The 13,435-nt window shown below is 40.8% G+C and overlaps 2 protein-coding genes across 5 annotated transcripts; both read left to right on the forward strand.

Moving 5' to 3' along the window:
* The first annotated feature begins 489 nt into the window (after positions 1-489).
* znf592 (zinc finger protein 592) lies at positions 490-9,181 on the forward strand. Of its 4 annotated transcripts, none has more exons than XR_009956670.1 (10): positions 490-640; positions 1,053-3,250; positions 3,518-3,696; positions 3,779-3,952; positions 4,039-4,198; positions 4,325-4,585; positions 5,583-5,695; positions 5,778-5,916; positions 6,034-8,894; positions 8,972-9,181. XR_009956670.1 is itself a non-coding variant. In XM_037450771.2 (9 exons), the coding sequence occupies exons 2-9, from the start codon at positions 1,073-1,075 to the stop codon at positions 6,532-6,534; spliced, it is 3,705 nt and encodes a 1,234-aa protein (XP_037306668.2). In that variant the 5' UTR covers positions 490-640; positions 1,053-1,072; the 3' UTR covers positions 6,535-9,181. The 4 variants fall into 4 exon arrangements, 2 of the variants coding, with proteins under 2 accessions (XP_037306668.2, XP_037306669.2); XR_009956671.1 differs by having other exon boundaries at positions 6,034-8,637; positions 8,717-9,181; XM_037450771.2 differs by having other exon boundaries at positions 6,034-9,181.
* Positions 9,182-9,406: 225 nt separating this feature from the next.
* kti12 (KTI12 chromatin associated homolog) lies at positions 9,407-13,361 on the forward strand. The gene is made up of 9 exons (XM_037450780.2): positions 9,407-9,632; positions 10,525-10,576; positions 10,653-10,705; positions 10,794-10,849; positions 10,932-11,011; positions 11,198-11,357; positions 11,460-11,522; positions 12,494-12,562; positions 13,159-13,361. Exons 1-9 carry the CDS (start codon positions 9,482-9,484, stop codon positions 13,300-13,302), a joined length of 828 nt encoding a protein of 275 aa, XP_037306677.2. The 5' UTR covers positions 9,407-9,481; the 3' UTR covers positions 13,303-13,361.
* Positions 13,362-13,435: the final 74 nt, after the last annotated feature.

The following is a 13,435-nucleotide window of genomic DNA, read 5'->3' on the forward strand; positions in this document are numbered from 1 at the left end:
ACACAACAATCTTTCGCCATAACACCATGAGATTTACAGTACAGCAGGCTACAAAGATTACCAATATTGGTATTGATGCCTGCTTTATTCTATTTATATCTGGATAATACATCTACAAAACATCATTGAAGCAACCAGTCAAAAAGGATTGAAGAATGGGGAGCAAAACAAAGGAGTCATTTTAATCATGGACAGAGTTTTACATTGTATCTCGCTGTGTGCAGTGCAATGTTCCCCATTTTATTTATTTGGACTTTCACCAGGGAAGCTAATGTTGTACATGTGTCTTGGTTTATTGTGTTTATGATTTATTTCATGACTATTTACAACACACCATTGTTCCTTGGTTTGGATAGAGTCGTGTTCGTAGCTGAAGCACTGGACACAATTTACAATGAATGTGCACTTGGGAAGTCACCAGGTGGTTATGGAGCCGCCTCTCGCCTGTAAGACATTGCTAAGGGCTTGAGTCGCACACCAAACGGAACAGACAAACGAAGTTGACGCTAGTAGCTATTAGCTAGTAGCTTAGCTATGAAACCTTGCTAGCGACAAACCTAGCTTGCCAACACCAAGCGTCTACAGTTTACTAGCCTTAAAACTAATTAATTAGAGCTGGTAAACATAACCAGATCAAATGGTAAGCCTACGCGTGTTTCAATCAGTGGAGAGTTTACTGGTTTGGCAAAATGATTTACGCAATAGCGTGTTGCTTTGCTAGGTTGCTAACTGGCTGTCTTTGCTACGTGATGAAGCTACTCGGCTAGCTGACTCTCTCTGGTTAGTTAACGTTACGTCAACAACGAAACAACATGAATGCAGCTATTTCGGCCCATTAAATACTGAACGTTAATGATTGATAACGCGTGTATATTTGTCCATATATAACGGTATATGTGTGTGTAAATGCATGATGCACGACGGCGTTTGACTTGGCAGCTAAAGCTAACGTTAGCACAAACAAAATGCTACGTTACTTACGCCTTGCCTCTAATGCTTACTGTGTCAAATGAAAGACAAGACGTTTAGCTAACTCTGTATGTTCCTCGTAGGTTAATGCGACTGTGCAGCCATGGGTGACATGAAAACCCCAGACTTCGATGATCTGCTGGCAGCATTTGACATCCCAGATGCCACTGGGTTGGATGCCAAGGAGCCCATCCAGGGAAGTCACGAAGAGACGGACAGTCAACTGAAACACACAGGGATATGTCTTGATGACAGTTTACTTAGTAACCACACTGTCTCAGCAGCAGATATTCCTGCTGTAAGTGTAATTGTGAAAAACACAAGTCGCCAGGAGTCGTTGGAAGATTTTGAACCGGCATTGCAAAATGGATTCAGTGGTCAAGAGCCATACTCCATATGCTCTGTTGAGACCACCAGCTTTTCAAAATCATTTGTCCCTGGTTTGAATGGGGATCATTCAAGAGAGCTTTTTGGAAAGGCGTCCATTCATCCCAAACCTGACGGAACAGCAATATTTTCCCAGACACTTTCTGATTTTAGTCCAATCTCCAGCCCCGAGTCTGAAGACACTCTGTGTAGTAGAAATGAAATGCATCCAAAACAAGGCAGACCCTGTTTCCCTGAAGCTTCAGAATTTGTACAATCATCAATCCTGGAAATTGCTCCAAAAATGGACTTCACCGTGTTCGATGACTGCCAGAAGGACTATAATTCCATGAACACTGAGGGTAGTAGAGAGGAGAGAAGCACAAGCGAAGAGTCTTCTGACAACTGTGTCAGTGACCAGATAGATAAAACACTTATATTACACAGTGCACTTCCCCCACCAAGTGTTAACCAGAACTGTAATGAGCCCAACTGCATTTCAGAAACCACATTGGATGTCCCTACCTATCCACATGTCAAATCTCAGACACCTAAATTATCTTCTTGCATCGAGGCTCTGGTTGCTCTAAATGATAGAGAAGATCCCAGTGAGGAGAAAACTTCCATCAAGTCCTCAGCTCTACAGAATAACTCTATGAAAGCAACTTCCAACGTGCCTATATCCCCACAAAGTCCACTTGAAGTTGTGAAACGGTTAATGAAACCCTCCGATAGTCCCGTAAGCATATGCAGTGACAGTAGTGGCAAAGCATCCCCAGCGGTGGCAACTGGGTCACCCCCTGCCATACCAAGGGTAAGAATCAAAACCATCAAAACCACAACTGGGCAGATCAAGCGTACAGTCACCAGTGTTCTGCCTGATTCGGAAACTGATGAAATTAACTCTGCGTATGAAGCTTCTCCCTCGCAGAGTATGATTAGTGAAGATTCTTCCTGTAACATGTCTCCTCGCCAATCTCGAAGTGCGTCTGTTGATAGGATTGTCGGAGTAAAAACTAAACGTGCGCTAGCTAGTACATCTTCACCAAGAGTCTTAGTCAAACAGTCAGAGGTCAACTCCCGCAGGTCAGGCGCGACACATTTTGCGACAGTATTCCAAAAGACCGGTGGTGTGGTCAAACCTTCTGCTACACATCGGGGGCAGAAACTAAAAAGGGGCCACACAACTACCACCAATTTTCTTCCTAAAGCAATGCACTTAGCTAGTCTGAACCTGGTCCCTCACAGCGTTGCTGCTTCCGTGGCTGCACGATCCACATCTCATCAGCAGAGCCCACACGCACTGTCCTCCACGGTCGATAGCACCGTCCCGCTCGTGCATCAAGTGAAAACGGCCAACCCTTGCACTCGCGCGTCCATTCCCAACACAGAGGCACTAACCTTAAACAGACTGTTGAACCGTGCCAATCCTGTGCCTACATACGTGCCCAACCTGAACCCCCCCCCAGACAGTGATATCAACCTACCAGCGCGCGGCTACTGCTGCCTCGAGTGCGGGGACTCCTTCGGGCTGGAAAGTAGCCTTTCATATCACTACAGCAGGAGCAGTGTTCACATTGAAGTCGGATGTACATACTGTGCAAAGACAATGGTGTTCTTCAACAAGTGTGCCTTGTTGGCGCATGCGAGAGAGCACAAGAACAATGGCATGGTGATGCAGTGCACACAGCTCCAGATGAAACCCATCGCAGAGGAACTCATGTTTGTCCCTCAGAGAGCCGTGAACGCGGACCTTTACAACTCGCCCTCGCGTAAAAGTCAACCTGTCCTGCCCCTATATTCAGACAAAGTCATGCGGCGCCGGCTCCGTTGCCTGGAGTGTAGCAAGCAGTTTTCTGACCACAAAGCACTGGCGTGCCACTACCAGAGGCCGGCTGACGAAGTGGAAGGACTTGTGAGTAAATGTTTTTTTAATTAAGGATGTTTTTTGTTTCTGTCAACAAACCCTCAGTGAAAGCCCGGCCTGTGCCGCTCTTCCCTAAGTTCCTACTCAAGACATATCTTTGAAAATGGTAGTATTTATGTATTTTAATGGGATTTGTTGACTGTAATAAAATATAAAAATCCCTAGTTATCCTTTTCAAGGCTCTGGTGACCAGTGTTTATGTTTTCCATGTTTTGTTTTTGTCTTTTTTGACCACCCTCTTGTTTCTCACAACAGATGTGTAAGGTGTGTTCGATGTTATTACCCAACAAGTGCAGTTTTAGAGCTCACCAACGCATTCACGCACACAAGTCCCCTTACTGCTGTCCCGAGTGTGGCGCCCAGAGCCGTTCTGCAGACATACAGAAACACGTCAGGGAAAACTGTCTGCACTATGCTCGCAAAGCTTGGTACAAGTAAGTAAGCAAGCCGAGGAAAAAAAACAGAAGGCCTTCAAAACGTTTGGAATAAGTGTTATTATGTTTCCTCTTCATCCAGATGTCTTCACTGCGATATGGTGTTCAAAACCCTTCAAGGACAAAAGACTCACATCGAGGAGAAACACTGTCAAGTTTTTTATAAGTGTTCCCTCTGTCCGGTTGCCTTCAAGACCTCTGACGGCTGTGAAATGCATTTAAAAAATAAACACAGCAGGAGCAAAGTATCCCCGCTGTGAGTCAGCACCGCACGTTCTGACACTTAAAGGTTGCGCATTTATGTTAATAGTTAATTTGAGCTGTTTTCTTTTTCTTTCGCAGAACAATCTTTAAGTGTTCATGTGAGACGGTTTTCAAGAAAAAGCAGTCCCTGTTGCAGCATTTCCATCAAAACGCCAGCAAACGTGTTACGTGTGTATTCAAGTGTCCAGAATGCAACTCGGTCTTTCCACAAAAGCAGCTGTTAATGCAGCACTTCAAGGTTTGTTTTTTTTTCCTCATTTTTGTCACGTGAGGGAAATGGGGATTTATTTTGCATTCATTTGTGGGATGGATTTCATTCTGCAATTTAGTTTAAATGTTAATTTGCCATGTATTTCTTCTGCAGGGAGTTCACGTAGGTAACACGACAGCAGAGATGGAAAAGACAAGTGAACAGACAGACAATCCTGACTGCAACCAGGATGCTAATTCTGTCCAGCAACAGAAGACTGAGGGCCCGGTTAAACGCACAGAGGCTCCCAGAAAGAAGCCTGAGCGGGAAAGAAGCCCTCGTGGGAAGCCCACCGGCTGGACATGTGGCGAATGTCTCCAGCGGTTCCCTGAACGAGACTCCTATCTTGCTCACGTGAAGACCAACCACAAGAAGGTGAGAGGTTGTGACTGACTTGAACTGCTTATGTGTTTATTATAGCGTTGTGAAAGGGTGTGGCTTACCCTGCTGAAACTTCAGTTTTTAAAAACATTATCTGTATTTGCGGTTTGTAGCCTACTAATTGGTGATAACCCGTTCCTTTAGCATGCTTGGGGGGTAAAGCTTTCTTAATGATTACATCAGTTTGACGTTTTTATTATCCTGCTTATCGGTGCATGCGGACGCACGCAGGAACATTTGTCACATACACTAGCACATTACCTTCGGCCCTTTTTCAACCTGCTAGTGAATGTTTTTCTTTGATCCATCTCGCTGGCTGTGGCTGTGATGGATTGAAATGGAGGATTATCTGTTATGTCAAACAGTCAAAGGTTGAGGCAGTCTAGAAATGAGCTTTAAATGAGCATATATATTTCTGTTTTTCAGGGTTGTATCGCTATTATAACGTAAGACTAGATATTGTTTTATTTATATTAGCATTTATATATTAGATGCTGGATTTTTCAATATGGATCAAGTGGGGTTTTTTGCGTTTGTTATTTTCCTTTACACACTGATGATGAGTGATCAAGAATCTCATCAGAAAGGTAATGGTTCTGGGGCCATTGTGTCTGGTTTCCTGAGGTCAGTCTGTGTAGATTTAATAGATTGAAGCATTGTAGCGTGAGACATGCTGCGTTAACTCTAGATGGGATTTTGGGGTTGTTGCCAAAGTGTTACCCTGAGAAACTGAGAATTACCATTGTTTAGTAAATGCTTCAAATTAGTCTTCAAGATTCGAATTTGTATTTCAGCCAGCCAGGTAATACTACCCTCCTTAGCGAAGTGTGGCACATTTGAGATGTCATTTAATGTGACAATATGATTATTAATTATGGTTAGAAGTGAAAATCTCTTAATGTTTACCTGTCCGTAGAAGATGATAATTATTTATCTGTAAAGCTTATTTTAACACACCTTTTCTTTACCTTTTTTATTTCAACCTCAACAGTCAGTTAAGAAGTATCCATGTCGACATTGCGAGGAATCTTTCAACTCTTCAACCAGTCTGAGAAGACATATTCGGAGGGAGCATGATGGAAAAAAGAAAATTTACACTTGCTGGTAAGAGTTTCATGTTTGAAAATCACAGCTGTCACAACTTCTCAAATGATTCAAATTCACATCCATCTTGTTTACACTTCAGGTATTGCACGGACACCAAGACGTTCACGACGAGTGTCATGTTGAAGAACCACATCAGTTTAATGCACGGAATCAAAAATCCGGATCTTGGCCAAATGCCGAAAACAACTATCCAGGAATCAAAAAAAGCTTTTGGCAAGGTATTCGTTTACAGAATCAACCAATAATGAACCAATAAAAACTGGGAGCATAAATCAAATGTTAGGAATCTCACTAATTAAACTCATTTTAAAGTGTGTGGCTTCTGTACTTCGCAGGGACTTTTATCAGAGCGACCTGCCGTGGACACACAGGTGGAGGGACAGGAGGGCACTTGCGGTCTTGACACTCCTCCAGCGAAACGCCTGAAGACTCAGTTCCGCTGTTCAAAATGTGGCTTCGTCACAGACGACAGTCCACAGTTCCAGCAGCATATACCGCAGCATAAAACGGACGAAAACACCCCACAGTGCCTTCACTGCGGCTTGTGTTTCACATCCCTGTTGTCTCTCAACAGACATCTTTTCATTGTGCACAAAGTCAAAGAAACGGAGGAGGCGGGGAAAAGAGGAGAGGAGGCCGAGTCGAGGCAGGAGATGCAGGTTGTTGAGCCAGTTAGATCAGCGGATACGGACGAGGTAAATGACTTGTTACCGAAGCCAAACGCACCTGAGCCCCCACGAACAGCAGAGGGAGCGAGTCCGCAAGGTGACAAGACCTCGGGCTGTGATCTGAAACAAGGCGCACACTCTCAGATACAGGCGGTGTCTCTCCGTTAGGGAGACTTCTGCTCTAGTATCTTCAGTTTTCATGTGAGCGTAAAGAGGGATTGATGATTCTGCATGTTCGGGAAATTCAATTCTTTTATTTCTCTCAAGTTATTCAGAGGCTGTGCAGTATTATCAAGCACATCCTTAACATCTAATAAAGGACGCTATTTTCAAAAATGAGAACAAATTCAAATTAAGCCTTCGATTGATTTTCTCTTAACTTTGCATGTTGGTAATATATTAATTTTGCCCTGTGGACTTATTACAGCTGAAGCTTTTTTATTGATATTATTTGTTCTTTGCCCGAATGTTCGATCCACCTTGAAACGAGACACAGCAAGGTCGTCGGTGTTTAGTTTTAGTTTTGATCAATGTCAAAGTGAAGAGGTGGATTTTTTATTTGAAAGGCTTTTTTGTATTTAATACCGCACATTATTACCTGAATGGGATTCAGGTTGCAGTTTCTATGTTGTAACTGTGTTGCAAATGATTTGCAGTACAAAGCTAGATTTGTAGTCGCCACTTATTAGATAACATACTATAGTTTGATTTTCATTTAATGTCATATTTCTGTATTCTTGGTAAAACAGTTGATTGTAAAACAATCCTGTGAGATTAGATACAGACAAGTTGTCTTGCTAAGCAAAGGTTACTGAAGTTACAGGCTACACAATCATTTTTTATTTTCTTTCTTTTTCGTAGTTATGCATTTGCTTTGCTGGCAAATGCTTTTGATTCTTTGTTAAGTGAACGTGTTTGAGTTATGGGTGCATGTGCTGTCCCAAATCTGTGCATCTACAGTTGTTTCTTTTGAACGAGTGTTAAGGTGAAGCATGGAGAGGTATTGTGTGTGTGTATGTGGTGCGGCAGTATTGAAAATACCTCAAATTGCCGAAGTGTATTTTTCAGGCAAGTGAACCGTTGATTTAATGTCAAATCAGGGTACATTGTTTTGGAGAATCCAGAGCAGGTGTATGAAAGTGAAGTTTGGCGGGCATATTGGAGAAGTGTTTTTTAAATCAGGACATGATGATGACATTTGTCATTAGTAGAGTCTGTTAATTCCCTAAAGACTTTGGAATAACACAGCGAGCATAGTGGAGGGTACTTCTTGTTTGCACGTCCTGATTTGTAAAAGCGCCTCCTTGTTTTGTTTTGAATACGTGACAGTTCCTACCTCCATGGTTTATGGCAGTGATTGTTAAAAAAAGAGTTGAGGAGTTGCAGGTAACCTCAGTGCAATGTACAGAAAAAAATAGTTTGTGAAGTGTATTATCCCACATTATTGAATTTTATAAATTATTTTGGGAGTGACGTCAAGGCTATATGGTCATATTGACAGGCAAGTGAACTTTTCTATTTAAGTGCTGTGTAAGCACTTTGTTTCTCTGTAATCTTAGATCCTTCGTTTATCCCGCTGCAGCTGTTGAACTGCAGAAACTGAAAAGAACTTCAGTTCACTTGTTCTTTTATAATGCTTGTTGAAAGATATTTTTACTTTTGATATTGTGTAATGCAAAGACTTGAGGAGGAAAGTAACGTGTACATAAGTAGCAAATGAACCCCATGACTCACAGCATTTTTTAAGCCATTACATCTATTCAGCATGCAGTGGCCCATGTGCCTTGCTGTAATGTTTACGTCAAAGTACCTACAAATAAATTGGTGCATTTAATTATGTATGTGCTCTTTTGTTTTGTGTTGAAATGCTATTTGGATGCAATCATTCATGCCATTGATCTGAGGTCATCTAATTTAACACAAGTTTTGACACAAGTCCCCCTAATGTGCATCGCGGATCCAATAAGAAACCAACGGCCGATAGATGACTTCATCACATTAGAATATGAAGCCCATCCTATCTCACTATAAGTGCCTGGCTCCAAAGTAACAGGAGCAGAGAGATTTTGGTTAACCGGCTCCAAACCCGCGTGCAACAAGTTTGAGGAATGAAAAGCAATTTGACAAAGATCTGCAGAGCAGGATTCCTGTCTTCTTTCATTCTTGTCTACTACATTGCAATAACATCTTCAATGACTCTAGATTTAACTGAACTGGGAAATAAAGTTTCAAAGACTAAGATGACTCCAAAGGGGAATCTCTGGGCTACAGGTAAGACAAATACAAGCTCATTTTTTCATGTTTTTACGGCGTTAAAAAAACCAACAGTTTATGTTGTTTTTGTTTTAAGGGCATTTCATGGGGAAGAAAAGTGTTGTGGACAGTTCCTTAATGAAGTCTGCCTTTGAAGATGTTGAAATTCCCACTGGCAGGGCGGTTAGTCTGCACCAAGTGGGAGACCTGCAAGCACTGCTCTTCCAGATATTGAAAACTGCCCAACAAACACATCAGAAACATGCATTGAACGTGTAAGACGATGATGATGTTGATTTATCATTATTATAGCCAATACTTGACTTCACAGCTGATTTTTCCATCCATTTAGAGGTGAAGGGCATCCTGCTTGAGGAACATTTGATACAACACTTAACAATATGAAGACCGATTGAAGAAGACAATAGCGTTTAAATTGATATATGAATATGGTGACGTTTTCAATGTGATGTTACATTTTATAGGTTAGTATAATGCTGATGTTCTGTTCTTGGGAGCAGTTATTTATGTATAAATACCAATAAATAAGGATAGAAATCCAGACTATTTGTCAGCCGTGATTTTCTTTATGTGGAAAATGTATCTTGGATTGTACTAAGAAAAAGCAATGAATTAATGAAAATGTGTTTTTCATTTCTGTTAACCGAAATCTTTTAACTCGATTGTTGAAATGTTTTATTTAACCTCGCCCTCAATGATAAATTTGACTGACTAAACGTTACATCATTTAAATTCCGTTAGCTCCTGTTGGTCGTTAATGGTAAACCAATAACAAACCATATCCGGTCGAGTGCCAACATGCTTTTCATCAAGTCTTAGGCAAGATTATTTGGTAGCAGTAATGCCTCTTATAGTTTTGTGTGGTTACCCGTGCAGTGGTAAAACACAAAGGGCCGAAGAACTGAAGGTGTGTTTTGAACGCCACACCGACAGAAAGGTTTACATTGTAGGAGACGGGGCGCTGGGCGTTGAGAAAAACACTGTTTACGCAGGCAAGTTATGCTAATGTAAGCTAACCTAATGCTACGTCTCCGGTTAGCCTCCACAGGCAAGTTAAGGTAATGTCAGCTAAGCTAACGCTACGTCTCCCGTTAGCATCCGCAGGCAAGTTAAGCTAATGTCAGCTAAGCTAACGCTACGTCTCCCGTTAGCCTCCGAAGGCAAGTCAAGCTAATGTCAGCTAATCTAACGCTAAGTCATCCGTTAGCCTCAGCTGCTTAACCTTTTAAAGTTCGAGGTGAATAGTCTTGAGTTCTTTTGGGAAGTGCTTTTTACAGGTTAGCACCGACGACTTTGCATTTAACTTGTCACATAATTTAATCACAAAATGTCACGCAGCTGTGTGAATTTAGGCTACCTTGCCGTTAATCTAAAGAAGCCACTAAAGGGACTCTAAATAAAATAAGAGGTAACTTAATTTCACATCAGCTTCGAGAACTATATCGTTTAGCAGCATTCATTTAAGAGTATTTAAAATAAAGCTTGGTGTGCGAATATCCCAACTGTCCTACGATTGAGGCTCTTCCTATGAACGACAAAACAAGAATGTATTTTACCTAATAGTGGCAATGCTACAACAGTCAACGTAAGTTAAATATTTGGGTATTATTTTTGGTTTGCAAAATAATTGTATTGGTATATAACGCTAACTTTATATTAAACATTTCAGCGGCAAAACCATTCCACGCGATGTGGCTATACAAAGTACAAATAAAACGTGTTGAAAATGAAATTGTTGTCAAAAAGATTGTAAAGAATGAACAACAGCTAAACTGTCAGTAGAGTGGTGCAATCTCAAAATATGAAGAAAGAACACTGCGTTACTAAACACAAGCCTTGGACTATTGAATACAACTAACTAAAACCTGGTTGGGTATGTTGCAGATTCACAAAAGGAAAAAAATGTCCGAGCATCTCTGAAAGCTGAAGTGGAGAGGTGGGTTTTTGGATCCCATTCATCAGTTCCCTTCTGCTGTTGCTGATGCCCTAACCTCAATGTATTTGTTCTCTAGGAAAGTCAACAAGGATGACATTGTAATTTTTGATTCATTAAATTACATAAAAGGTAATTTGCTTTCCTTGTGCGGCGATTTGTATTAAAGTATTATGATTTGTTCACACGTTGACCTTTTTAAAATCCATAAACTTTTCAGGCTACCGCTACGAACTTTTCTGTCTCATCAAACATACGCAGACACCACACTGCCTGGTAAGTATGGTGGTATATGGTAATATGAATATATATAAACACTAATCACGCAACATAAAACATACTCTCTGTTTTGATGAAGGTATACTGTTTAACGTCAGATGAAATTAGCTCAACGTGGAATGCAAGCAGAGATGCGGCTGAGCAGTATAACCAGGACATGTGAGTAAGACGCTTCTGCACATTTAGCTGGAACATTTTTACAATAAGGAAATTACCGTTATTGAGATGGAAGGTTTTGGCCATATTACCCAGCCCTGCTGCAAATACAGAGAAAGTGCATGTAGAGATTTGTGTGGATCCCTGTGATAGAATTTTTAGTTTTTCCATCTGGTTCTTGTTTTGTAGCTTTGACGCATTGGTGCTGAGATTTGAAGCTCCAGACTCCAGAAACCGATGGGACAGTCCTCTTTTCACCATCCTGAAAGACGACATACTTCCATATGCGGACATTTCTGACGCACTTTTCAAAAGAAAGGCCCCACCCCCTAACCAGTCTACACAGAGTGTAAGAAAAACATGCGGTTGTTCTATAATCCAATATTCAGTAGCTGTATGCACTTATGTGCTGCCTTTTTCATTACCTTATGGTAATTAATTTTCTCTGCAGCAACCACTTTCATCGGTGAACTTCTTGCACGAGTTGGACAAAATCACACAAGATGTGTTATTGGTATGTTTTCTTATTTATCACAATCCCCCCCAACGGAGCGCAAAATATTTATTAGGAATGTTGAAAACATTAGAAGCACCGTGGGAGTTAAATATCTGAGAGCAGGTATTCAAACCTTAATGTTATTTTCTGCAGCCCATATGAGTGGATGAAATTTGTATTTGGACGTCATCTTGTGCTAGCTGTCGTGGACATATACGACTTGGGAGTGTATGGAATATGTTACTGTAAATTACGTGCCCACCTGAACTATTGCAACTATTGATGTAATTAAACATGATGCATATGCTATTGCTTTGCCCCCAAGTGACACAACTTTTGCAATCATTGTGACTTATATCATAAGAATCAGCTGTGCAATAGTGGAATCTGAGGAAACGAGTAATGTTGTCCAAATGTCAGTGATTGACATCCGAATGACACATGTGCCAGCAGTGTGACTCAGTGAGTGATAAGCCTGTTTGGAGATAAGAAAGGGAAGAGAGGAGATCTTTTTGTCTATACAGAATGATCAGCAGACAACATGTCGTAGTGCCTCATTAGCTGAGTGAGGGAAGAATAATAATTTCTGCTACTCTTGGTAAAATGAGTTTGGGTCTAATGCGTTGCAATCACCTGTGTGTCCTCCCTTTTTAGTCAAGTAACAAAGTTTTTGCAAATAACTTTCCAGCTGTAATTTTTATCTACCTATTTTTGTGTGTCTCTGCTATTTACTGTTAGCCTGTTAATAGAACCATGACCATGTTGCCAATGAGTAAACCTTTCAACTAATTTTGCAAATATTTCTTGGTAAATTAAAGTATTAGAAGATTCATTTTCTTATTTTCCAATTACTTTTATCAGTCCAATTTAAATCATTAGTGTAAATATTTTAAAGTCCTTGCATACCAAAACACCTAGGCAACTGTATTTGTCATCAATATGGTACATTCTGTATGTTATTTATCTTTAATGTCTTTTAACATTTTCAGGCAATTTTTAACTCACTGAAGACAAGCGTTCCAGGGGATCTCATTACAGTACCCGGAGCCACAGAAAAGATATCCTTTTTACATAGTTGTACGTCATCATTTTAATTGAAAAAAAAACAAAAAACTTTTTGAAGAATCATTTCATAGGTTGGTCTATTTCAATGTGGGATGTCACAAGTCCAGATAGCAGTAACCTTTCACATGAAAATTGTAATTACCAATAGTCTTCTACATCAAATGACGCGTTTGAAGGAGAAGGTGGATGAATGCGTGTCCGACGATTATTATTTGTTTTATATGAAAGGCACAGCAGCTGATCACATTTAAAGGTCTTGCCAGTACTAACATACTGTGGGATACGTATACACCAAATTACATAAATTAGTGACTTTTTATTGGCATCTGCACGTCGTCAGAACCAAACCCTTTTGAACGGGTCATTCCAGGCAGGAAAAAAAAATCAGAAGTATGTTAGGTACTGCTCAGGTCAACCCTTTAATGGCAGGTGCATCGACCGAGATGAAGTCGCTACGTCCACCACTTGGTGTTCTCCTCAAAGGCTGAGAGGTGATACTGCTACATTAAGTTAGTTATTGCTTCTCGTCTCTAGCTGGCCTGCAGAAAAGTTGTTCTTGTACCTAATCTCCTTAACCTTACGTTTTAACATCGAGCTCACCAGGACCGTCAACATGGCAGAGCTGAGGAAATTACGGCGACAGTTCATCAGCTACACCAAGACGCACCCAACGGAGAACAGCGGACACATTTCCAACATGTTTGTGCAGTATTTAAATAAGAGTATTCACTGACATTTTAATAGCAGAGGTTTCAGTTTATTTTCTGTGCCAAATAAATTAATTCAATTATATTTGTTGCAAGTCTGTGTGTTATTGACTTTGCATTTAATGACAGTTATTGCAAAACTTTGAAATTCCCTAAAAC

The sequence above is a fragment of the Pungitius pungitius genome, chromosome 6, assembly GCF_949316345.1.
Source record: "Pungitius pungitius chromosome 6, fPunPun2.1, whole genome shotgun sequence".
Classification (NCBI taxonomy): domain Eukaryota; kingdom Metazoa; phylum Chordata; class Actinopteri; order Perciformes; family Gasterosteidae; genus Pungitius; species Pungitius pungitius.

Coding starts and splice junctions, on each gene's coding strand:
- kti12 (XM_037450780.2), top strand. CDS start 9,482: ATGCCTCTTATAGTTTTGTGTGGTTACCCGTGCAGTGGTAAAACACAA. Junction 10,850..10,931: donor CGCAGACACCACACTGCCTG/GTAAGTATGGTG, acceptor GTTTTGATGAAG/GTATACTGTTTAACGTCAGA. Junction 12,563..13,158: donor TACCCGGAGCCACAGAAAAG/ATATCCTTTTTA, acceptor TTACGTTTTAAC/ATCGAGCTCACCAGGACCGT.
- znf592 (XM_037450771.2), top strand. CDS start 1,073: ATGGGTGACATGAAAACCCCAGACTTCGATGATCTGCTGGCAGCATTT. Junction 4,586..5,582: donor TGAAGACCAACCACAAGAAG/GTGAGAGGTTGT, acceptor CAACCTCAACAG/TCAGTTAAGAAGTATCCATG. Junction 5,696..5,777: donor AAGAAAATTTACACTTGCTG/GTAAGAGTTTCA, acceptor TTTACACTTCAG/GTATTGCACGGACACCAAGA.